This window comes from Lycorma delicatula, chromosome 1 (genome assembly GCF_047948215.1).
Source record: "Lycorma delicatula isolate Av1 chromosome 1, ASM4794821v1, whole genome shotgun sequence".
NCBI lineage: Eukaryota > Metazoa > Arthropoda > Insecta > Hemiptera > Fulgoridae > Lycorma > Lycorma delicatula.
Genome location: NC_134455.1, coordinates 90,883,136 through 90,909,991, shown reverse-complemented (window position 1 = coordinate 90,909,991; position 26,856 = coordinate 90,883,136). Strand labels below are relative to the sequence as shown.

Below are 26,856 nucleotides of genomic sequence, written 5' to 3'. Positions count from 1 at the left end.
TATTCAGTCATTTTTCTACATACAACAGCATACTTCTAAGTAATTAATATTTTTTTTTTTTTTAAATTAATGAATAATAATTATCTTTTGGGTATCAAATCGCTTATTAAAATTCGATGTTAAATTTATTAAAATATTGTATTTATTATTAATAGAAAGCTACGTTGAACGGTTACTGAAATCACTTGTTAGCAGGATAACCTCTTAAATAGCTCAAAAATAGTTAAAATGTGTCTTAAAGAATAATCATTAAAAAAAAAATTATATAAAAACAAATAAGTAATTCCATTAAAAAAAGTAAATAATACAGTGTTTAACTTTAAAAAAGGCCCTATGATCTAGTTTAGTTAATAAATAATAATTTATTGGAAAATATTTACGTAATAATTTACATATGGCGTTGAAAATGATGGGGCTTTTAAGGGAACACTGCATTATTAAAATCTTAAATTTATTGGTCATCTGGCTTTAGAATTTAAGTAAATGTTTTATAAACGGTTTTCTGAGCTTTATACTGAATCCTTTTTTTTAAATTTGTTACTATTAGAATGTTAAGATAGCTTATTGTTTGGTATTTACATTATCGAACTTATAAATTTAATTAAACTTATAACAAGTAAACGATAAAATTCGATGATTATTATTTGCAACATTTTGTATTATAATAGAATTATGTATTAAGTACGAACATAAATAATATAGGACGGGTGGTTGGGTCAGGGAGCGAGGGGAGATTTCACACTTGAATTGATCACGTTTTGACTATATCTGGGACAACTTGTAATACAGGTCACGTTTTACATTCTTATTTTTATTTTTTCAGTCGGTTTATTTTTGCACTCTTTTGTGCAATACAAAACTTTTATCTCTTGAGGTGCAGTGCGACAATCTTTATATTATATGTAATGATGTTTTATTGAACAGAGTCTAATTAATAATATTCCTTTAAATAAATAACGGTATATTTATATACATTTTTTAGTATATATGAATATACAATTATTCAGCGACCGAAAACAAACGTTGAGTTTACATAATTGACTTAATTTTGGTGAACAAATTTTAATATCTAATTAAAATTTCGCCGATCTCCATGCCGAGTGGTAGCGTTTCGGCCTTTCATCCATAGGTCATGGGTTTAAATTTCGATCAGGAATAGCATTTTCATATGCTACAAAATTCCACTTCCACCCGGCGCAGAAGCTTCAAGCTTATGTGGCGGTATTATCAAGCAACAAAAAAAAATCTCATTAAACGTAATGATAGTATTAATTATATCGGTTTTAAAACTTCTAATTGTAATTTTTTTCTTTTAATTTTTTGTGTCAAGAGTGGTACAGATGGTAGTTTCCCAATTTGACGTCTGTCTAAAGTAGCTATATTTTAATGCTAAAAGCCCCATGACTCTATGACATGCAATCATTCTGTTTTTGAGTTATAAACATCAAATCCTAGATTGAGAATTTTGATTTGTACACATTACAAATACACTCATCCTACGAACAAGGGATGCAACTATGTACGGTTCCCCAAATAAATTAAGCTGCTATCTGAAGACTTTCATATTATCGTTCGAATAACTTGTTTATAATGTTTAATTTTTTACTCTGAAAGTGGAAATTTGTAAAGATGGATAAAAAGTTGCATTAAATGAATAATAGCGAAAGCATTAGCTACTAAACAATGAGAAATTTTTCAAAATTATTCAGAGTTTTTATCCTCTTGCCCAGGACGGAAGTTAAAATAATTTAACCCAAAACTGGGAAAATACCTAAACCTTGTTTTTAAATGCTTGATCTATGTTAGTTGTCACTGTGAAAATTTATCATTGTTAATTATAATGAAATAATTGAATTAGGAACTCAATGTGGAAAAGTGGTATTAGTAATGTCGTACAAAAAGAGAACATAGAGAAAATAATATTGATTAAACAGATAAAAATGTATGATCCATCACTCGATCCAGAATATTGAATAAGGTAATGAAAAAAATATAAAAATAGAAGTTTAAAAGTTTTATAACTAATAAAAAATATCTGGTAACAATTTTCTAATAATCTTTTCTTTTTCTAATAAATTATAAAAGATTCTACGCACAATAGAATTCATTACCTTTGAACAAACAAAAAGGTAGGTTTCTGTTATTACACGCCAAGCCCTAGGCTCGAAGATATAAATACTGCCCAGAACCAGCAAACTTCATTTTTCAATTTCAGTTTCAGCTAAGTGTGCAATAAATATGAAGAGAGTGTACAAGAACATTATGAATGGGTGTGTGGTAGCAAACGGCGAAGAGTGCGTACGAATGTTCCGTTCTGGGACAGTTTTGTCTGAGGTTAAGTATGACAAGCTGTTTGTTAAGTTTGTTGTGAGCGGGGGACAAGGTGGCATTCATTTATAAAAGTATAAGCTAGTTTCTTTTTGTGAACATAAAAGTAACTAATTCTTGTACCAGGAAGCGGCAGTATCCAGGAGCTCTCGAATATCGCCCTATAAATGTCATTAATAATATGGGAAAAGTTGTGGAGTGGCTCATTGCTAATAGACTAATTGAGGAACTGGAAAACAACAACCTCCTCCATGAGAATCAGTTTGGCTTCAGGCGGGGACGGTCAACTATTAACGCTATCAACAAAGTCGTTTCATGGGCTGCTGCGGTGAGCGCTGGGACTTGGAAAAAAAAGAAAAAAGGATGCGGCAGTAAACCGGGTGATTTTAAAACCATTATTAAGAGTAAATTAGTCATTTTATTTGGTTTTAATAAACATTAACACAACACAGATGGTAAAACCATTTACTATTTTTGATTTTAAGTCATGGAAAAGACAAATCTGTCGTCTAAAAATTATATCTTTTAGATGACCGCCATTCCGCCGTACGCTCTCTGCTAGTCTTTTGATAAAATCACCGATCTCTAGGGGAATTCTAAGATTTTTTTGGGAGCCCAGTATTGGAAATTTTGACCAAGATTTACCCTGTTTTCATAGTCATGTTCGTGTAGTTCATTAGTTATTTAAATTTTGTTTGGGTGAAGTTTGAAGTCATTGTGTATAATTCGCCGTATAATGTGGTCAGACAGTTCGAATGAAAGATTGGCGACGCGCTGAACAGCATAGACTTCACTTAAATGCTTCTCTCACAATCGCGATTTCTTGGGTACTACAGTCTAGCTGTAAAAAACCAGTATTGCAAAATCGCCCGATTAACTGCCGCACTCTGTATAAAGCGAATTGTTGATATTTTAATTGTTATCTGGCTATTATAATCTTTTGTTAATTTTATATTAACTTCTATTATCTATTTTAAGGTTTATAGTAACATCGGCAATGTATTTTTCTATTTAAAATTGATTTATTTTGTATGCAGTAAGTGATTTTAGGGTAAATAAATTGTATCTGTAAGAATCTTTATGTGTAATGTATCGTAATATCCTTGTCAAACCGTGAACACGTAACATATTTTCCGCTATTACATAGTATCACCAGCTAATTAAAGAGAATGAGTGTAACGCATTCTTTTGACAGAAAGAATTTATTAATTTATTTATTCACATATTTCTCCTACTCTTTTTTATGGTCTTGACATATGCAAAGGATTTTGTATAAAAAATGTTTTTGGAAAACTCTAGTAGAGTGCCATTTTCTAAGAGTAAGAATGCTCATTATTTAATCAGTATAATTTGTGAAGAAAGTAAAGATAACAAATACAGAGTTGAATATCGCTGGACCTGGGCTGACGATATGCAACAGTACATTTCAATAATAATGAAAACAGGAAAATACTTCACTCCTCATTTTATTTTCAGCATGCATATTACGCCTGGATTCTTGATAACCTTGAGAATGGTTATCAGGTGTGATTTTTATCTCATGTCCGATTAATAATCTTTTTGTATTTTAGTAGGGAATATACATATATTTTTATTACGAACAGGAAAGTACAAGAATTTCTTAACCTCTTTAGGTTTATATTAAGATGGGTTAGTATTACTTACAATGTGTTACCTCAGTTCGTAATTGAAATGTATATACGACTCAAAAAATGTGTAGAACTATTTCGAAAAAAATTATTATTATTATTGTTATTATAATTATTTAGCTGTTATTATGTTCATTAAATAAAACATAATTACATAGCCTATGTGTAAAATATCAAGACTTGAAATATCTGTAGCCGATTTTTACAGTCTTATTAACTCGACATAAATAACATTCTGGATAGATAGTACCTATACATACGTTATTATTTTTATTATATAACAACACCACTATAGTCTATTAAAGATTAGTATCTTGTAGTGTATATTTTAACACTAACCATCAATGGAATGTAATCTTGGGTCATAAAACAACATTCCTTTCCTATTTAACCACCAATAGGTTTGTACTAGGATACATGATACAACAAACTACTGAATAAGAGAACGTCTTAAATAAGATTTGATATAAACAAATTAAATTGCTCTACGTCACGACATTAAACAATAAACAATAAATTTATATTACCAGAAGTTATAAATTTTATTCTCGCAATTTAAATTCATTTACTTTTTAATATTAAATTAATTTATAAAGGTATATTGAACGCATATGAATAAAGTTGTTACTGTTAAATAATAATTACTCCATAATAAATAATTTATAATATATGTATCTAGGTTTGTTGAACTTAAAAAAAAACTTTTAGTTTTGCACAAATAAAGGTTGTTAGCTAGCTGTGGCAACGTTAATCTATTTACATTAAAAGACAAATCAATATTAATTAAAGATTAATATTTGCTAAAGTACCTTCTAGGCTTCAATCAACAACAGAAATGCTGAAAGACAATACAGGCATTTTTATATATGACTGTCGATTACAAAATACATATAGACAAATATATACTCATACATAGGCACATATACACACACATACATAGCCATACACAGATACATAAATATACATACATAGGGACATAAAAATAGACTATAAGTTGAAAATTACGCAGATTATCTATACGTATATACAGATGCGTTGAAATAAAAAACGTACAGGCTACGCTTTAGTTATGCAAAAATTAATCTTTTATTCAAACACCCAGATGACGTTTTTATTTTCAACACCGAAGGTTTTTCCATTCTGCAAACACTAAAACATATCTACGAAGCTGATATAAAGAAGTAATACACTTCAGAGACTCCCATTGTGTAATAACAGCAATAGAAAATAAATTAACGGACATGGCATAATTAAAAAAAAATTATCGAAATGTTCAACTTAATCAGCGCTAAAAGACATTCTGCAGACATTAAACTCACCTGGATACCATCCCACTAAGCATTAAACCGAATGAATAAGCAGATAAGTTGACTAAATATGCTGTATAATTAAACAATTTGCTGACGCATAAAAAAGCTCAAAAAAATATCTAAAAAGAAAGTGACCGATAACTGGAACGAAAAATGGGATCAGATCAAATTTCAAAAACTCCGTCAAATACGAAAAAGTACTAACGAAGAAAATCCGGCATGCTCATTTCCCAGGAAACAAGTCATCGTAACTCGATTGAGAATAGGGTAAATCTTGTTCTGAAATTTTGTGACATCATAAGAGAAAAACTATATGTTTTTTAAAATATAAAATACTATGGTATTTTATGTTAAATATTTTTTATAGTATGTTTAAATAATGATTTCTTTTAACTATTATGTAAACTATTATAACAATTATTTTTTAACAAAAAACTTGATGTAAACACTACATGACTTCTTTGTACGCCTATTAAATTACATATACACATGTTTTTAAAATGAAGCGTACATAAAGTTTTATTTTATTAATAACTTCTGATATTTTTTCATATTTTTTTATTTATTGTTATTTATTGAATTTTTTTTCAATCAGAGGTTATTAATTATTAAAAAATCAATATATTTAAATTAAAAAAAAAAATTGATGTAAGATATTTAAAAAGAAGATGAAGTTGGATTTCAACCGATATGCCTTCCTCTTGTAAGATCCAGATATTTCATTAATTAAAATTTCACTTGGCTACAACTCTGGAACAGATGAAAATAAGTACCACTTAAGATATATTGTTGAAAAGCTCTCAATGAGGGCTTATTACTGCAGTTAAGAAAAAGTTCAAAATCCAATTTTTCTTTTTGGATTTTGAGCTTTTTTGGACAATTTTGCTCCAGCCCAATGCAATCCAAAGGGAAGGTGCACAACTAGATGTTATAACAGTTCTAAATCCAAAATTTCAACCTACGGCTAATCGTATGGAGTAATACGAGCTACATACGCACATACGTACATGCAGACGTCATTCCGAAACTAGTCAAAATGGATTCAGGGATGTCAGAATGGATATCTCCGTTGAAATCTGAAAACCGAGATTTTTCACGATCATAATACTTACTTTACCTCGTACGAGGAAGAAAAAAGAAGGGCAGCTGACAAAATTTAAAAAAAGAGAAAGATAGAAAGACTAGAAGAACGAGAATATCAATATTATTATTTATATGTTTAGCTACCGTTAATTATAGCATTATATTATATAGAGATCTTTAAAAAAAAAGTCTCAATTAAATACCATAATAAGAACATTTTTTTAAACTAATAATAAACGACGATAAAAATAAAAACTAAGCTACACAAAATCTGTTTTAGTTGTTAATTTTAAACGTAGAGAAAATGTTACTGTCTAAGGGATTTATTTTACATCTATACCCATTTGTACAACTGTATTTTTGTTTCTTATCTAAAAAATAGGATACATTTACATAATTGGTCTGCCTTTTTATATGATAGCATTAAAAACTAAAAGTTCTTCGTTTAAAAATAAACTTATAAATTTACTATTATAAGTGGATTCTTGCCAAAATTTTGCTAATTTAAGTATTTTTTCGAAGAACATTGAAGTTTGTAGTTGTGTGATTATATACTCGTTCTGATAAGTGTGTTCCTTTGCATATAAAAAAAAATAAGATTATATAAACAAATGTGTAACAATTTAGATATTATAGTGTCTCATAGGATGGTGGAAGAACCATTTCGTCTTATCTTAAGCCTAACATTTTTTAAATGTTACCCTTTCTTGAACTCCAGTACACAGACTATATTGGAAATTCAAGTATTTAAATGCAATAAAAATAAAGCTTTAACAAATGTTTTGCAAAAATAAAGAATATTCCAAATTAATTATTAATGCTTCTTGTCGTTTCAAAATTGTATAACAGAATTGTAGTTTTTTTCTAATTTATAAAATAATAGTGTATAAATAAATAAATAATACACTATTATTTATTCACTATTTTTGAATACATTTTTAGAATTTTATATTTAATATTAGACATTTAATTAAATCCATAAATATATTTCTTCTGTTTGTATAATTCTTTCCGATATTTAAATTATTTTATTTAGTTCCAATATATATAAAAAAACTGATCTGGATGGGTGGCACTTTAGTAGGAGTGAATCATTGGTGGAGGGAGTGGCTGTTAGATAATACATGACAGTTAACCAATACGGTGAACTTGTATCGTTGTTTTCCATAGCGACGAAATAACTCTTTATTAGTTTATTCCGTTTAGAGATTTTGTTACCATTTTTTTATCATGATGGAATTGTTTCCACTTATTACTAAAATTCATGAAATAGAAATCCCAATTTCTTTCTACGACAATAGTCATGAAACAACATTCTTCGCAATTCTGAAATAATTCTGTTACTATTTCGTTCAACCCTGATTGGTTCCTTGGCTCATGATGGCGACAAATAACTTAATAGTAGCACCTAAGTCATCGGCTTATCAGTGATGAGCTTACACTCACCATCAATTTCTGTGATAAAAATACAATCGGTTAAATACAATCGAAGGTTTGGTTTTGGACAAGAACGATGATTTCCCTCAGTGGATAAACATCCTTTTTCTTTACTCGTCCCTTTCCATCTATGTTCCTTCTTCCTTGAATGGGTACAACTGAAATTGGGATGGTAATTTTTTATAAAAAAAAAATTTTTTTTTTATTCCTTATTCAATTTGCGCTATCACCCCTGGCAGTTTCTAGAACCTGGCTTCTTCATTGAAGCTAAATAATGGTATCCTAACTAAAAAACTGTCTAGGAATTCTCTTTTCTGTCCGGCAAAAATACGTAAGGCTGTAATGCCGTTCGGGAAAAATTGGTTTCATCGAAAATTGTATCGGGAAAAATTGGGATTTAAAATTTAAATCTACTCTGTAGTTTAAAGCACTTATATAAAATGCAATATACAGTAAAAACACGAGTAATTGTATTTAATTCATTCAGAGTAATTTTTCCTTACTCCATTCTTATTTGAGCCGTGCATTGTAACAAATATCTATTGTTCTAAATTTCCAAATTATTTATTGTCTACAATCTGACATTATAACCTGAATTGAATTTTAATACAAAATATCTTCTTTATATTTAAATTTGTTACGTCACAAAATGAAGACCCAATTTATGATTTAAGATTTAAATTTATACGAATAAAAAGGTAATAATAAAAACCGTAGGAAATATGATGATTTAAAGTTAAAAACTGAATGAAATATATGCAAGTTGATGAAGTATACAATAAATTAATGGTTGATTGTGATGGAATGAACAATATAGAGTAATGCTACAAGATTTAACTTCTCGTAGGTGTAGCGGACCACCTACCTTAATACGAGTATATTGTAATCTAAATTGTGTCAGAACGTAAAAAAAAAAAAGAAGAATAATGACCACTATAAATATTGATCTTTATTATACATTATTAAAAATGGCAAAAATAGGATAGGTCAGATTGTTATCATTTACCTTATATTGTGACCAATGAATTTTACACGTTGGATTTATCTGTTAACTATTCGTGTCTAAGGCGATAATATAATATATCAGATCATATATATTTAGAATAATGTTAACGTGGACTCATATAATTTTATTTTTCAAAAAAAGATATTTTAATGAAATTTTTTATATATAACACTAAATTCAATTTTTTTATGAAGAAAATTTTTAATTTATCATGCATAAAAGTCTTCTTTTTACATACAATTCATATTTATGTTTACTGCAATAGAATGATACATACATTTTGATTATCATTTTTATGGTTTCATTCAAATATTGAACTTATGGGTTATTTATTTAAATGTTTAATATTTATTGAATTAATATTAGAAATTTTGTACTGTTAATAATTTGCACTCTAGAGAGAATATCACTTAAGGCAGAGATGAAGGTTGACCTTCCAAATTCAATCAAATTCTGCTCTGCCTAGGTCATTTTTTGCTTCAACTTCATATGCTCAAGATTACGGTGGATGATAATCTCTGCTTATCTGACTTGGGCTTCCATAATTTATTGCAGGTGGCTCCTTGGCATCCACAGCAGGTCTAAATCAGCACTGCGGTCTTCACTAAACTCGGTAAATCTGCTGGTAGCAGTCTACTACACCAAGGCCCGGGCCGGTTATACTTATTGTCTAAGTACTGAAGTGAACTTTAATCAAGTTCGCTTTCAAAAATATATGTTGATCTTTGCTGAAATTATGTTATTGTTTGTAATTGTGTGTGAAGATAATACATAAATAAAAATAAGATATATTTTTATCTCATTCAGGATGTATATTGGAGAAAAAATAAAATACATTAAGACATTATCCTGCCTTAAATATTTTATTCTAATTTTCTGCGGTTTTTTTTTAAAATTTTAAGTTGGGCTTATGTTTTAAAATTAAGGCTTATAATTTTATAAGAAAAAAATTAAATTATATTACAAACAATTTTTACTTTGTCGTTTGCTTTATAGTAGAGCTGTAGCTTTAAAAGGGAAAGTACTGTAATCGGTCCATTTTGGGCATACGTGGTTTTCATTGGATCTTGACATTTTGATACCTAAGGGGCCCAAAAAACCGAATGGAAATTTCCCAGATGTTCGTACGTACTTGTGTGTGTTTGGTCTTACACTCCTTATATCTTCAGAATTACTGGACCGATTTTGACCAAATCTATTCAAATTACCTCTATATTTGAGGCATTGATGCCATTAAATTTTCAACTTAAAAGGGTCAAGGGGGTGAGGCTGTACAGCAAGGTCACTCCCATTATCTCGAGATTTGGCCTAATTAAGATCTTATTTTTCTTAGGCACATTTGTTAACAGCAATTTGCAAAACATTTTTTGCAAATATTATTTTTAATATCAATTTTTTGCAAATATTATTATCGCATCCCCACCCTAAAAAACGCTCTAAATAAACTATTGGCTAAGTGAGTATATTGCATCAATGCTACCACCTCTCACCACAAGGACCGCTAGTGTAGTATTGACGTACAGCTGTTATAGTCGACAGCTATGATATGACGTCAACAGGTGAGCGGTAGAATTAAATAACTGAATAATATTGTAAAAAAAATATTGTGTAAAAAAGTATTTAAAGTAACTGCTATTACCGCCATATCCGAGCGAATGAAATACCGTATGCACGCGCGCTTACATCCTTAGTTAGAATCATTGAATTCAGTGGTTCCCAAACGTTTCCGAGTCTCGGCGCTCTTTCTCAATTAAATTTTTTCCATGTCGCCCTACCCTAACTATAAGTATGACTACAGCTAAGTAAAAGATAAAAATAAATAAAACTGGTGTATCTTCATTATTTTTTTACTTTATTACATTAAATGTCTTGATTCAATAAATTATGAAGCTTTTACAAAATTTCGCGGCATCTCTGTGAAGAAGCCCCGGCTCCCCGGAGCGCTGCGGCGCACATTTGGGAATCACTAATTGAATTAAATAAACAAAAAATATTATGTTTAAATAAAATGATAAATATTTTAAATTAAGTGTTAATGTGTATGTAAGCCGTATAACAGAAAAAAGCCGCATGAGGGAAAGTCCTGCAACTGTGTTGTCAGCTATTTTTTTTTATGGAACAATACTGACAGAATCGGTTACATAACACTCAGCTCTCTCACACACTCTCCTACTATCTCTTTCTCACTCACTCCCTCTCTCTCTCGCACTCTCTCCCTCTCATTCTCACCCTCTCACACACTCTCTCTCATTCGCTCGCTCACTCTCTCTCTTTCTCTCTCTCTCTCTCTTTCTCTCTCTCTCTCTCTCTCTCTCTCTCTCTCTCTCTCTCTCTCCCCCTCGGTTGAAACTCTGTGTAGTGTTAACAACTACTTATTTCATCAAATGATGAATCGTACAAATGTTAACGTGGGAAAATATTTTAATAACAGTAGTTGATTACTTTAAAACACGTGTCATTAATTAAAATCAACTTCAAATTCAAACCACTGATACACAACTAAAATTATTTGATTTGTAGTAACAAAGAAACTACTTGTTAATATAACTAAAGATTTTTTTATAACTTTTATTATATAATCAAAATTCAGAATATAATTTAACAATTTTATGTGCTAATTTTGTGACTTTAGTTGTTCATTAAAATAAATAACATTTAATTGTTTATTTAAAAAAAAATTATTTAATCAATTAATTTGTATTATATATAGAGTGTTTCTAAAATGATGGGCTGGCTATACTTTTTCGGATTCTGCATGTAAAACTAAACAAAAAATATCGTTAGTAAAATGGCAATTTTTTCTTCGTTCTCCCCCTGTTCGCCGTTTTGTTATTTTTATATAAAAAATTATATCTCAAGTTGGGATTGATGAATCACAATAATATTTGGTAAGCATCTTGGTAATAAAGTTTTAATATTAGAAAAAAATCAGGAATTAAATACCTTCGCAAATTACAAAATAGCGGCCGTATTTATTTTTCAATCCGTTATATCTCCATAAATATTGGTTATATCAAAATTTACGTTGTTTGCAGAAATATTAAGCCTTTTATTTTGAAAAAATAGCATTTTATTTTTTTAAATTGGTTAACAAATAGTCGAGCTACGGGAGAAAACTGATGTTGCAATTTGTGTCAATTATTAGATTTATTATTGTGAGAAAATTATTAGTTAATCTAATACTAATTTACAATACTATAACTAACAATAAATAAAAACAATTAATATTTAATCGAATTGAACGTAAAGTGGAGAACATGAAAACAGACTCAAAATTGCAACAATTTTCAACCATAACTCGGCTATTGGTGGTGAACCGATTTTAAAAAATAGAATGTCATTTTGTTCAAAATAAAAGGCTTAATATTTTTTGGCAAACAACGTAAAATTTTGGTAAAATTAATATTTGTGGAGATATAACGGACTGAAATATATACATGGCCGCCTTTTTGTAATTTGCGAAAATATTTAAGGCCTGATTTTTTTGTAATTTTAAAAAATTATTACCATGATGCTTATCAAATATTAATGTAATTCATTTGTCCAAACTTCAGATATAAATTTTTATATAAAAATAACAAAATGGCGGACAGCGAGAGAGAACAAAGGAGAAATTACCATTTTTCCTAACGATATTTTTGTTTTGTTTTATAAGTAGAATCCGAAAAAGTATAGCCAGCTCACCATTTTCGAAACACACACACACACTCCCTCGCACTCGCACTCGCACTCGCTCTCTCTCACTCTCTCTCTCTCTCTCACTCTCTCTCTCTCTCTCTCTCTCTCTCTGTGTGTGTGTGTGTGTGTGTGTGTGTGTGTGTGTGTGTGTGTGTGTGTGTGCGTGTGTGTGTATGTGTGTACACACAAATAGAAATTAATTGATTAAATAAATTTTATAATATTTATTATATATTACTTAAATTATTTTACTCGTTTAGAAAGATTAATTAATTCATTTTTTTATAATTTATAAATTTAAGAATAATTTTTTATTCGTTTAGAAATAAGTCGATTTAACCTTTTTTATTTGTTTTCAGAAATACACCAAGAAACGAATCCACCTGAACTTCCAATAACTGGAAACCCGTTTGCGGATATTGCACTCGATTTGGTATTTCCAAAAGGCCATCCGATATTTATATTAAATGGAAAAAAATTACAGTTGTTGGCACCACTTGATAGAGATAAAGATAATCTATCGCATATTGTATTTCAGGTAAGTTGAAAATATTTATTAGCTATAAAGTCTAGTAAATCTAAGGTTATTTTATAATATTTTTCGGTGATGTATATTTTACCAGTGTTTATAAAGAACACTTGATATCTTAAAATAAGAAAATTCCGCTATTCAATTGTTCTTTACTGTAATGGGTGCCATGAAATAAAATTCAAATATGATATTTTAACAGGAACTCTAGAAGAAGACGTACTTTTTTTAAATAACATATGTAAAAATTAAATTTATTTGGAGTTTAAAAATAGTTTTTGTTTGTAAAATTATATTTGTACTTAAAAAATATTATACACAAGAATTTGCTAATATATAGTTTAGGATGATCAAATTACGTTTCTAGTTAACATACAAAATTTCAGATGCTTAACCGAAATTTATCGTTTAAATTATCTGGTATTTTTAGAATATGTACTAAATTTTTAATTTACAAATGTTAAATAAGTTTAAATTAAAAAAAGGAAACTTAAAAACCAACTAAATTATAACATATGTTACGTTTTCAATTATTTTAGTTTAAACTTTTGAAAACTGCACGAAATTGAAAACTAACAATTGTTTATTTTAAAACTGGAACCAACTTCAATTTTTTTTATATATAAAATATAGAGAAGTTTGTAAAAAAATGGTATTTATTAAAAAAAAAAATGTATTCAAAGGAAATCTGATTGATGATAAAATAATATCTTGAAAAAATTAAATAAGGTTTGCGGAATAGGGATAAAAAGACGATATTACTGAGCGAAAACATAGGTTATCGGAATTAGGTAGACGATTTATTAAAAAAAAAACATCGGTCCTATTTAATACCATGTACGTCTATTAACTTGATCTATTAACATGAGCATCATCTGATTTCAATATGTAAAATGATTATCAAGAGAATCTATGGTTAAACCGATTATCAACTCTAGTGAACCATAAAACCATAACTGCTGGAGTTTATAAAAACAAAATAGCTAATAATAGAAATAATTGCATTTCAGTCTTTGCGGCAAGTAACTTTAATGACGCTTTTATCGATAAGATTGTTATTAATACCCAATCGTTTGTACTTAATGTACTTTAATACTATGATACACTAAGTGAGCTGAAGGTTGCCCCTGTCTTTGTCAACCGAACTGTCGGCTGGCTTTCAACGGGACGGTCGAGCGGGGTTTGTTGTATTATCTAACCAGATGACATCTTCCGATTACTAATAACATGACACATTTGTATATAAAATGCACACACAACAGACTAATAAAATACATTGACTAGTACACTAGACAGAGCAGTTGGCGAGGGCAAACCTTTCAGCTCACGTATTGTAATAAATGAATAAAAATATATTCTAGTCGCTTATCTAAACTATGTAACTTTTTATTTAAAAAATATATTTTTTAGCGTGTGCTTTATTATCTTAAAAAATTTACCAAAGGATTATCGAAAAAAATCTTTTCTAGAAAATAACTAGAAATGATTCTATTACAAATAAATATAAAAATATTTCATCCAAGTCAAACTGTAAGACGTCTTTTTTCTAATCTGATAAAATTGCCAATTAATTTTACCGATTTCGTGAATTTTCATTTAATAATCATAATTTTTGTTTAAATCTACCCAGATTTGAAATTAAGATTAAAATTGTACGGACAAACTGTTATTATATATTTTTTTAGCAGTAAAACGTAGTAGCCATATAAGAAAAAAATTCATTAAATTTTTTGAGTATTCTCGTATGTATAATCTTGTATGTATTAGCTTATCTCTTTAATACCGTGATATTAATTCAATATATAAATTAATATGTGACATAAATTAATTCTAGGACACTTCTACTTACCTCTTTCTCCCTCCAACAAATGTGGAAGATAATATAAATAATGCACACAAAAAAAAAAACAAGAATTTTATACATTCTGTTTTTAAATTATCATTTATTTATATTTTAACTACCTGACAACAACCTTTCAGTGAATAAGTCCAATGAACTTATTTTCAACTGGGGTTTTCTCTACTCAAAATATCCCTTCCATATACTATTTTAAAAGGCATATCAGTATCTAAATTCATATTATTTCAGTAATTAATATTTTTGTTTTAATATAAGAAAAGATCTATTATGAAATTTACGAACCAGGATTTAAATTGCATTCCAATTAAAGTTGTTTTAATAAATTATTTATCTTCAAAAACACATAAAATTTTCATTTTATGAATTGTTTATTTTGAATATAAATTCCAGTTGATTTCTTTCCATAGAGGACAAATTTTTCATCACTATACTGGTATTAAAGTGGATTTGAAAAGCAATAGAAGTTTAAACAATCTTGATGAGATCATGAAGTGCTCTTATTTGTTTACTATTTATATTCCGTTTACATTCTGTGTTAAAAGGTGTATGGGACTAGCTGGGCCACAACAATAAGGGCATAATAAGAACTCATTTATTTACAGTCCACTAAAAAGTTTTTGTTAAAAAACAGTGCAAAAATTGTTTCACGTGCAGCAACATCAACCATAATCATAAAAGTGATCAACGAAAAATAATAATTAAATTGTATAATTTTTTTTACTAATAAATTAGTTCACCACCGAAGCTTACAAAGAAGTATGTCCGTGGGAATATGAAAATGAAATTCATAGCGTATAGAAGATGCCTTGCCTGACCGGGATTCGACCCCAGAACCTCCGGATGAAAGGCCGAGACGCTATCATTCCGCCACGTAGATAAGGAGTATATAATAAAAATTACTTTTTATTATTAAACAATTATTATTACTAGTTCCAAGATGATGTATGTAAAACCAAATTTAATTTTTCATTAGGTGAACAGATATAACCATATACAACCAGCGTCGCTGATGCAACAATAAATCAATAAATAATTAAAGCTTCTCGCTGTATTTAAATTACATATCGATATTTTTTTTAACTTTTAGTGTAATATTCATTTCATAATATCTATATTTCATATTGATTTTTGTTCAACATTTAAAACTGAACGAAATTTAATTAGAATATATTATTGTACTGATCGGATTTGGTGAAACGAGTTTATATAAATTTTGTAACAGAATTTTCAGTTATTTTTAAAATTGTCTCTTTCAATATGCAGAGCTCTAGTTGCAATAGAATTTTATCATAAACTGCAAATAAAATAATTATTGCTTAAAACAAATAACTAATAAATGCCATATTTTAGGCCCAAAAACTAAATTAAAAAAGAAAAGTAAGAAGAATAGTGATATAGAAACAGAAGGAAAAAGAAAAAGGTTAATGAGGAGGAAAAGAAGTATTTAGGGAGAAGGAAGTGGGGTAAAGATGATAAAGAACCAGAGGAAGTGAGAGAAAAACAGGAGGGAATACAAAAAATGAGAAGAATGTGTAAAAAATAAGGAAAAGAAGGAGAGAAATGCAAGGAAGAAGAAGAAAGCGTAGAATAAAAAAAAAAAATAACGCGAAGAACAGGTGAACTTATGATACTCAAATTATGATTTAATTAAATTTAAATGATTTTACTAACAATTATTCAATGACTATTATTAGTATAGCATAGAAGTTTAATACAAAATGGTCACACAAAATTAAAATTATTGCATAATTTTTGAATTTTCACGACTTAAGACCTACGTTTTTAATACAATAAAGAATACGTGCTCAGTTAATGTACGATTTATACAATAACACGTTCATAACAAAAACTTGTGTAAGTACTACATATACATACATTTTTACGGCATATATCTTAACTTAAGCCGGTAAAATGACTCTGTAAAGTGAATAAGTTTTGAAAGTACTCGTGTGTGCAATGTTGTATGTGTTTTATGTATTCACTAAACAAAAGGAAACTGTCTCCTGTCACTATCATCAATCTTGTACGTGTTGTTCTTTTGAAGGCCATCAGCCATTCGTATTCATGTAGGGCCTATATATGCAAGAAATAACAACTGTCGTCAAGTTTCTAAGTAATCGGTCTCTATAGATTATATTGCATCGTAGCGATAAGCCTAAAATATAAACTGAATGAAAAACGAATATGTTTCTTATTTTATTGTTTGTTAGAGATATTTTTGTGTGCTTGTTTTTTTAATTAAAATTCTGAAAAATCGATATTTAAACTGTTAAATCTATTTTAGGATAACGATTAAACATTCTTTACTTCAAAAAACTTTACTCTATTTCGTAAAACTACGTAAATATTTTATATTAACGAAACAATTTTAATAAGAAGATTTTAGTAAAAATCTTTATGTAAAGTAACAATTAATATTCTTTACTTTTTAATTACTAACTGCCAAGTTTCAGTGTATAAATAAATAGTAATAAAAATTCTCTCACATTCTTTCTACTTAAACCTGAAAATAAATTATATAAATTTAATACGAAAATTGTAAGAATTTTGGAACTTAGAAATTATTTAAACAAATTTTTGCTTGTATAAAAAAAAATCAAACAATTTTTATTAATTTCAGAGTGTTAGTAGTTACTAAAATAAAATCGTAAAATAAACCCCTAAAAACTAAAGAAAATAGTTAAAAACTTTAACGTTACCGCTATTAGATGTAAAACGTTTTCCTCAGATACATATGGCTAAAATAGTCCTGACAAAGAACAACAAATTTGTTTAATTAATTAGTATGAACAACTACAATTTTTTATACAGTGTCTCAAAAATAACGAAGGATTTACATCTACAAAATGGACCTTTATTTATGTATGAATTGACAAAGTTTTGTCATACTGAAAGAGTTTCAGCAAAGATTCGTAGATGAAAATTCAATCCATAAGATTCGTTATTTTTAAATCATCTGGCACCCGCACATTGCATCTTTTTGCTTCTATTCAGCCCTCTTCAAACAAGTTAAAACTGTATCATGATCATCATATAATTCATCCCTTATTTATAATAAAATTTCAAAATGTACCGAATTTCATCTTTATTTAGCTCATTTTTACTTCCTTGCACGAAATAAAGGAAGTATTGTGATCACGAAACTGTTCGATTTTCATATTTTAACGGTAATATCCATTCTGACAATTCCTGAATCCATTTTGACTACTTTGAGCGTGAACGTACCTACGTACGTATACATCTCGAATAACTCAAAAACGATTAGTCGTAGGATGTTGAGATTTTGGATTTAGGACTGTTGTAACATCTAGTTGTGCACCTCCATTTCTGATTGCAATCGACTTGACCAAAACTGTCCAAAAAAGCCCAAAATTCAAAATAATTGAATTTTTGACTTTTTCTTAACTGCAGTAATAAGACCTCATTGAGAGCTTTTCAAAGATATATCAGAAGTGGCACTTATTTTCATTGGTTCCAGAGTTATAGCTAAATACCATTTTAATTAAAGAAATATTTGGATGATAAAAGGGAAAGGTTCATTGGTTCGAATCAGACTTTATCTCCCTTTTTTTTAACGTTTTTTATTTAAATATATTGATTTATTAATTATTATTAACCTCCGATTGTAAAAATATTTTTACAATAAATAATTCAATAATAACAATAAAGAAAAATGAAAAAAATATCAGAAGTTATTAATGAAATAAAATTTTATGTACTTTTCATTAAAAAAAAAAAAAAATGTGTAAATGTAATTTAATAGACATGCAAGGAAGTCATGTAGTGTCCACATCAGATTTTTAAATAAAATTACTATTATTATCATAACCATTTTAAAAGTACTTAAGTACTTAGTGATACGTTATCTTTCAAAAGCACTCAACTGTTGACAGATTTAATTAAAATTATCGGAATTACACGATCCTAAAGACACCTACCGGGTGAAACGAAGAAGCGTTTCTCCAACATGAACATATAATACAATGGAAAAGAAGAAAATGCTCAAAATCTCTTACAAAAACAAAAATAACATTTGGTCGATAAATAATCGTTATCAGCAGATAATGAGGAAATTTAATAAATATATATATATATATATATTTATTTTTTTTTTGCTAATTCTTCTATACTTGCTGTTTAAAAGCTGTAATTTTACGTTGTACTGAATGAAAAAAATCATTAGTAGTTTTAAAAAAAGAAGATATTTATCAATTTCATATAAATTATTGTAAATCTTTAAAGAATTATTAATTATTTAAGTAATAATTAATTGATGGGTGATTTAAGTTGCAAATTTGATTTTATTTAATAAAATCCTTGATGAAATGTTATGTAATTTATATTGTGGGTGCGTATTTTTATAATGCAAACCATCAATTATACATTTCAGTAACTTATAATGCAACAATTAAACGATTTTCTGAGGTAATTTGCCGTGTAATACCAACTAATTGGTTGATGTATAGACTTCATAAACGTTTCTAACCGATCTGTTATTTATATTTATTATATAGGTACGAGTACGGGAATATAATAATTGCATGTATTTCAAAGAGAAAGTTTTTGATAGATTACGTTATTGCTTGTCCTTAACTTTAGTAATTATCACAAAGTTTTATTTTCTTTCTTTCTCTTATATAAATTTCTCTCTATTAACTTTCAGTCGTTTTGTTCTATCATCACTTCTGTATGTCCTATATATCTGATCCATCTAAAATAATTCATGCAGTTTGTATTATATAAAGAAATGAAACAATTTTATGTTGTAACTGTTTTATGTACATTAATCAAGTTACTCCCGAAAAAGATACAACTGTTCTTAAGAATAAGAAGTACTAATATCAGGCTTACTAAGGTAAGCGTGTAGAAAATGGTTTTCGGTTGCCTTCTTTTCTCATCCAAAACAATTGCATGTAAGCTTGCTAAGCCTTTATAGATTATATTTATAGATTACATTTATAGATTATATTCATCTCTTAAAGTGGGGCTACCTTCACTTCATTTTTCGCAAGGTTTATATGGATAGTAACACTATTACTCTCAAAGAAAGTAACTGCAGTTTGTTCTTGCATATCAGATGATTTAATGATATATTAAAAAAGATTGGGATAGAAAAAGAAACAGCTTCACGGAACGACTGTGCAAATTATCGTGGAATTAGGTTTTTAAATGCTGGTTGTAAGATCTGTTTGAAGGTAATTAACAGTCCAGTGAAGGCAATTGCAGAAGCAACCATGTGTAAGGAGAAGAATGGCTTTACGATTGGACGGTCATGCGCCTATAACATTTTTGTTGAAAAAAGAATTGTTGAAAAACGACGTGAATATAATTTAGAGACACACATGGCCTTTATTGATTTGGAAAATGCTTTTGGTAAAGTCAACCGCTTCACACTCTGACAAATTTTGCAGAACAACGGATACCCACCTCATTTAATCAAAGCAGTTATAACATGCAGATTGTGATCTATAAGGTTACGAATCCTTTATGTGGTATACGATTGTACTTGTACTTTATGGCAGTTTATTAATATATATTTATAAACCCGTACCCTATATATATATTTATATATATATAGACTACGTTTTCAAAAATGGGAATGTATTTTATTTCTGGTACTATATCAGTTAAAGACGACTGCCTGAATGGTTTACTATTTGCAGATGATATATGGATAATAGAAGAAGCCGAAGATGACCTGCAGAAATAAAATTATACGCTGAATTAATTATGCAAGACACTTATAATCTTATAATTTTTGTTAACAAAACAAAAATTATGGCATCAGGGTTCGTTCAAAGATAATACTGGACATAGTAGTACTTGAACAAGTGTCACGCTACAATTATCTGGAATGATAAAAGCTATGATACGGACTTTGATGAAGAGAGGAAAGTAAATAAATTCCAAGGTGTGTACGATACCATGAGCAGGATGTTGAATAACATTGAAAGGAAAGAGACAAAATTGAAATTCTGTAAGATTTTGGCCACCCCCAAATCATTTTATTTACCACGTTATGATTTATTCACTTATTCCAATCAATTTCTTTTTTACTACAGCCCAATGTAAGCCTCGGCTTCAATCTCCAGGTTTAGTTATTTATCGCTATCTCCGTGTAACCTCCTACACCCATTCTTCCATGAACATCATTCATACCTGTTTTTATTACTGATTTTTTCCACCGCTTATAATTCATATCCATATTTCGATTTCGATTCATTTCCCAATCAGGGAATCCAATACCAGCCTTGTTTATTAGTTTCTTAACGAATAAATTTTTACTGTATCGTTTTTTTTGCCGAACGCATAACCTCAAACTTAGGGGACAGGGTTATTTTTCATACGGGTTTTCTTTCCATTTGGTAGAACCAACAACTAACTGCAAGGCGGCAGCCCTGAGTTTGATCCGCCCCTGTTATTTTATTTTCCCGGTACCCACTATATCTAGGGACCATTCCTCATTCGACCACGTGAGAAGGCACCAGATGAAAGATCAGGAATTCCACACAGGTCATTAATTCAATCATTTATTCATTCCAACAACATTTATATACAGTTCCTTTTAACCAAGTAACCTTTGAACATTCAACTTAAATTCATAAGACTTGTTTCATTGTTCGTTTTCCTTTCATATTAAAAATTAAGAGTAAAAAAAAACGTGCAACTGTATAAAACTAAAATACAAGCAATTACAAAATTTGGATTTAAAAAAAAATAACTAAAAATCATGTGGACACCATATGACCTCCTTGTACGCCTAGTAAATTACATATACACATTTTTTTTTAAATTAAATGTGTATAAAATTTTATTTCATTAATAACTTCTGATATGTTTTCATATCTTTTTTTTTTATTTTTATTATTGAATTATTATTCATTGTAAAACTCTGTTTACAATAAGAGGTTAATTACATCAATATATTTTTAAAAAAAGTTAAAAATGGGAGATGAAGTCTGATTCGAGCTTATGTGCCATCCCCTTGTAAGATCCAAATATTTCATTAATTAAAATTTTATTTGACTATAACTCTGGAACCAATGAAAATAAGTATCACTTCTGATACATCGTTGAAAAGCTCTCAATGAGGGCTACTTACTGCAGTTAAGAAAAAGTCCAAATTCCAACTTTCTTTTGAATTTTGGGTTTTTTTGGATACTTTTGGTTCAGTCGACTGCAGTAAAAAAGGGAGGTGTACAACTAGATATTACAGCAGTCCTAAATCCAAAATTTCAACATCTTACGGCTAATCGTTTTTGAGTTACGCGAGATAAATACAACATACGTACTACGTACAGACGTCACGCCCAAAGTAGTCAAAATGGATTCAGGGATGGTCGAAATGGATATTTCCGTTGAAATCTGAAAACCGAAATTTTTTGCGATCACAATACTTTCATTACTTCGTATAAGGATGTAAAAATAAATGAAATAAAAAAATTCCCCTTTGGTAATTAAAAAAAAATTACGCAATTTTTTTTTTGCCTAACAATTGAAATATAGTCGAGGTGTCTTTTATCCTTTATATTAAGAACTGCATCTGTTTCCTTCTGTGGTTTGCTATTCTCGTCAAAAACCAGAATATATCTTGATCGCAATGGAAAAAATCGGATATAAATCGGATATACCTGCGAAAATGTATAAAATCTTCGATTTTTTGTACATTGTAGGTTCTATCATTTTCATCACCCTCAAATCTATGTAACACCCTATTAATATATATATGTATATATATATATATGCGTAGTTTTTTTGTTTTTTGTATACTCTTAAACAGTGTTTTATTTTGAAATTTTCGGTTTTATTAATACCAAGTCATTGGTAAGATACAACGAAATATCAGCTGCTGTAAGTTTATATACAGTTACAACCTTTTTTCAAGCTACGAAAAAAATCATTAACGGTTATGTGGAATTTAGAATTTTAAAATCTTAAAAATGTTAAGTTATTGTTTTCTTGAATGATATAATTTTCTATAATTTTATTTTTATTGCTATTATAGTATGTAATACAATGTAGAGTAAAACTTAAAAGATCATCCCACGTTAAAGTTCGATCCCCACGTCTGTTTAATTAATTACAATTTCTGGAATTATAAGACAGCAAAATTCATTTGGCAAAAAAAGATACTATTTATTAAACACGTGTGTTTTTTCGTGCAATATAAAACTTTTTTTTTTTTTGTGAATTGGAATTTTTTTGAGAAAATCAATAGGAATTAAGAACAAATTATGCATTAAATTTCTTGTTTTTTGTGTACATTCTAATAAAATGTTAACGTTCTTTAATTTCATTAAGAGATTACACAGAAGAAAGGTTAAGGTTATTTAAGAATGGATTTCTGTTTATCGTAAGTAATACTATTTACACCGATTTTTTTAAACATAAAAAATTGTTATCTCGGCTCTTTTAAAAAAATAAGATTTTTTGGGGTATAGAACCATATATTTCAACAATATAATAATATTAATTAACAAAAAGAAAACAAAATTTAAATAAAACCGAGTTGGAAAACTCGTTGTTTTAACAGAGGAGGAAACTTTATAATTGTAAAGAAAAGGAAAATTCTCATAAAACGACTGTGCTATCTCAGTCAACCATAGAACAGAAGACATCAGCATATATTTTATTATTTGGCATTTATAAAATAAAGATTATTTTAATTATATAATGGATTATTAGGAAATTGTTTATTCCTAATGAATAAATAACTTTTTCTATGCTAACGAGACGTATTGTTAAAAATGAATTGACAGAAAGTCGTCAGTCACTCGCTTACTCACTCTAGTCAGCATCGAGAGAAAATATTAACTAATATAACCTAAGTTGCAAAGAGAAGTTAGTTACACCACAGGCTCTGCTAATGACATCTGATCATTCCTGTACCATTATTACGTGCCCAGCATGAGCTCTTAATTGAACAAAGACAATAGTCAATTCTACTCTTCATCTTTTCCTACATCTTCATGGTCTTTCTTTACAAAGTTTTCTTATTATTCTTCTACTTTGTCTGCTCGTTTAATCCATTTCACCACAACGTTTATGGTCGCCTTTGTTCTCAGAGAATAATTTTCTCATAAAATGTTTCATTTATTCTTTAAGAGATATTTTAATGGTCGTAAATTTAAAAAATAAACTTGCTATAGCCAGTAGATGATATAAACGTTACAATAGAGAGACAACTTTTTTATTTTTGGTTGACTGTTCGCTTATACTCCTCATTAATTGATATCACTGAGGATGCATCGAACAGAAATAAAATAATAGGATATTTTCCTTAAAAAAAAATAATGAAATAAGTTTCACAAAACGTTTTGGATTCCATTGAAATCAAATGATTTCATCTATGTTATTGATCACAAATCAACAACGTAATATAGTAAATGTTCAACATCACTCAGTAGTTTATACTATGTGCATAAATTTTGTTAAAATTGGTATAAGATGGATAAAATATGTGGAAGATATTGGTAAGACTGGAGCTGGAGTGGGGAGAACTGTTTATTGCATGCACTTTTGGGTGGTCTGTTTCGAGCAATGGCTTTTGAACAAGGTTGCGTAATCATGTGTTGTTTATTAAAATGCGATTATCTGTTGAAGATTGTGTATTCATTATGATAACTTATTTAGAGACGACATCTCATGTTGTGTGTAGGCAAAAAATCATGGAGAAATTTTTCAAGGAAGCACCAGTGCAAAGTGTTATTCAGAAGTTAGTTTAAAATTTCGTGAAATAGGTTCGGTGTTGGCTACAAGTTAAAACACGTCAGTTTTAACGACACAGGACATTCAAGCGGCAGTTACAAGATATTCTCATAAAATTTTAAGGAAACTAAACCGAAAAAAATATTTCACTAATTTCAGTCTACACGTCAGTGAGAAGAATGCTGAAAAGTTAACCGTATCGCATACAGATTTTCCGTGAACTAACTAATGCTGATTATTCTAAAAGGGTTCACTGTTGTGAATGGTTCAACAACTTCATTAGAGGCAATGTTAGCATTTTAGATAAGGTGTTTTTCTCCGATGATTCATGCTTTCACTTTGGTGGATATGAAAATAACTAGAACTACCGGACCTGGCGTATTGGAAACCCACACATTTTCTTTGAATTTCCCCTGCACCCCAAAAATAGACATTTGTTGTGCGGTTTCAAGGCGACGATTAATAGGATCCTTTTTTTAAAAAAACTGTGAATGCTGCCGTCTACCAAGAAATTATCCAACAGCCTTACTGCAAGAGGATGAGCGAGATTGCTGGTTGCAACAGGGCAGCGCCATTTGTCATACTGCTCTCTCTACTATGCCGATGTTGCAGGATTTTTTTCAGTGAAAAAATTATTTCTAAATGATTGTGATCGTCAAGAACCCCTGACCTGACTAGTCGAGACTTCTTTCTGTGGGGTTATTTAACATAAATTATTTATTGGAGCAATCCACATACCCTGCAGGAATTTTACAATTTCTGCAGGGTATAAATATTATCAATGCCATTCAGGAAATAAATAGGATACAGCTAATAAGAGTAGCCAGGAACATGATCAAACGTATTGACAATTGCATAAAAGTGGATGAACATAACTTTCAATACCTTCTGTAAATTATTATGTGTTTGCCAATAAACTATTATTTATAAACTGAACTAAGTCGTGGAGCATTTTTTTAAGTTGAGCACTCTGCATATGCAGTAATATTATATATAAGCATAACTATATCTTACAGTAGCTGTTTTCCTCTAAATTACCACCACTTGAAAATACGATAAGGCTTTCTAATTCTTGACTACGAAACTATAATCCTCATCCAACCTAGCGTTGTGTTTTGTGTGTAAGAATTCAAGATAATCTGCTTACTATTTCCCGTTGGTATTCCTTAATTTTTCTGACAAACAGAAAATCCTTCCGAAACATTGTGGTATAATTTCTTATAATGCTTATAAATTAAATGTGTATAAAATGTTTCACTGAATTAATAAAAATTGTTCATTGTCCCAATGCTAATAAATGTGTTATTAAAATATTTTTTTCTCAATGATAAAAAATAGTAAATGGAGTTCAATTTACAAACGCAGTCTATCTAAGGTTAATTTAATAATTTTTTTTTTCATTAGACCATGTATAAGCGTCATTTATCTTTTGATATCACATAATTTACTAACTATTATTAATTTACATAATGTTTTCTAATCATTATACAAAAACGTCTTGCAATTATTACCCGTATTCTGGTTTTCTAAATATTGCGTGCTTTACTTCGATGAAGGGCTCGAACTAAGCAAGATATTAAGAATAAAGATAATGACGTCAAATCTTTGTATGAATTGGAGACTGCGCAATTTCTTAATAATTCATTATATAATTCAGTATCGAAACATATGGTTCTATAAAAAAAAAAAGGTTTATTTTTTCTAAGAGCCGAGGTATCATATTTTTTTTAATGACCATGATATTTTCAGATTTCAACGGAAATATCCATTTCGACCATCCCTGTATCCATTTTGACTAGTTTCGGCGTGACCTGTACGTACGTATGTATAACTCAAAAATGATTAGACGTAGGATGTTGAAATTTTGAATTAGGACTGTCGTAACATATAGTTGTGCAATTCCCCTTTTTACTGCAATCGACGGAACCAATAGCGTCCAAAAAAACCCAAAATATAAAAAAATTAGGATTTTTCTTAACTGCAGTAATAAACCCTCATTCAGAGATTTTCAACGATATATCATATAAGTAGTACTTATTTTCATTGGTTTCAGAGTTTAGCCAAATAATGTTTTAATTAATGAAATATTTGGATCTTAGAATGAGAAGGCACATCGGTTCGAATCAGACTTCATCACCTTTTTTTGTTTTTAACTTTCTTTTCTATAATTTAAATACTTTGATTTATTAATAATTATTAACCTCTGATTGCAAAGAAATTTTTACGATAATTAATAATTAAATAATAACAATAAAAAAAAAGAAAAA

The 26,856-nt window shown here is 29.0% G+C and overlaps 1 protein-coding gene across 2 annotated transcripts in view; it reads left to right on the top strand.

Moving 5' to 3' along the window:
* The window catches only part of Cad99C (cadherin 99C), a 985,647-nt gene that overhangs the window by 753,921 nt on the left and 204,870 nt on the right, over nucleotides 1-26,856 (top strand). For both annotated transcript variants that reach the window (XM_075357741.1, XM_075357746.1), the window contains one exon: nucleotides 12,851-13,029. In XM_075357741.1, the coding sequence (XP_075213856.1) occupies nucleotides 12,851-13,029 (179 nt within the window). The remainder of the gene's footprint in view (nucleotides 1-12,850; nucleotides 13,030-26,856) is intronic.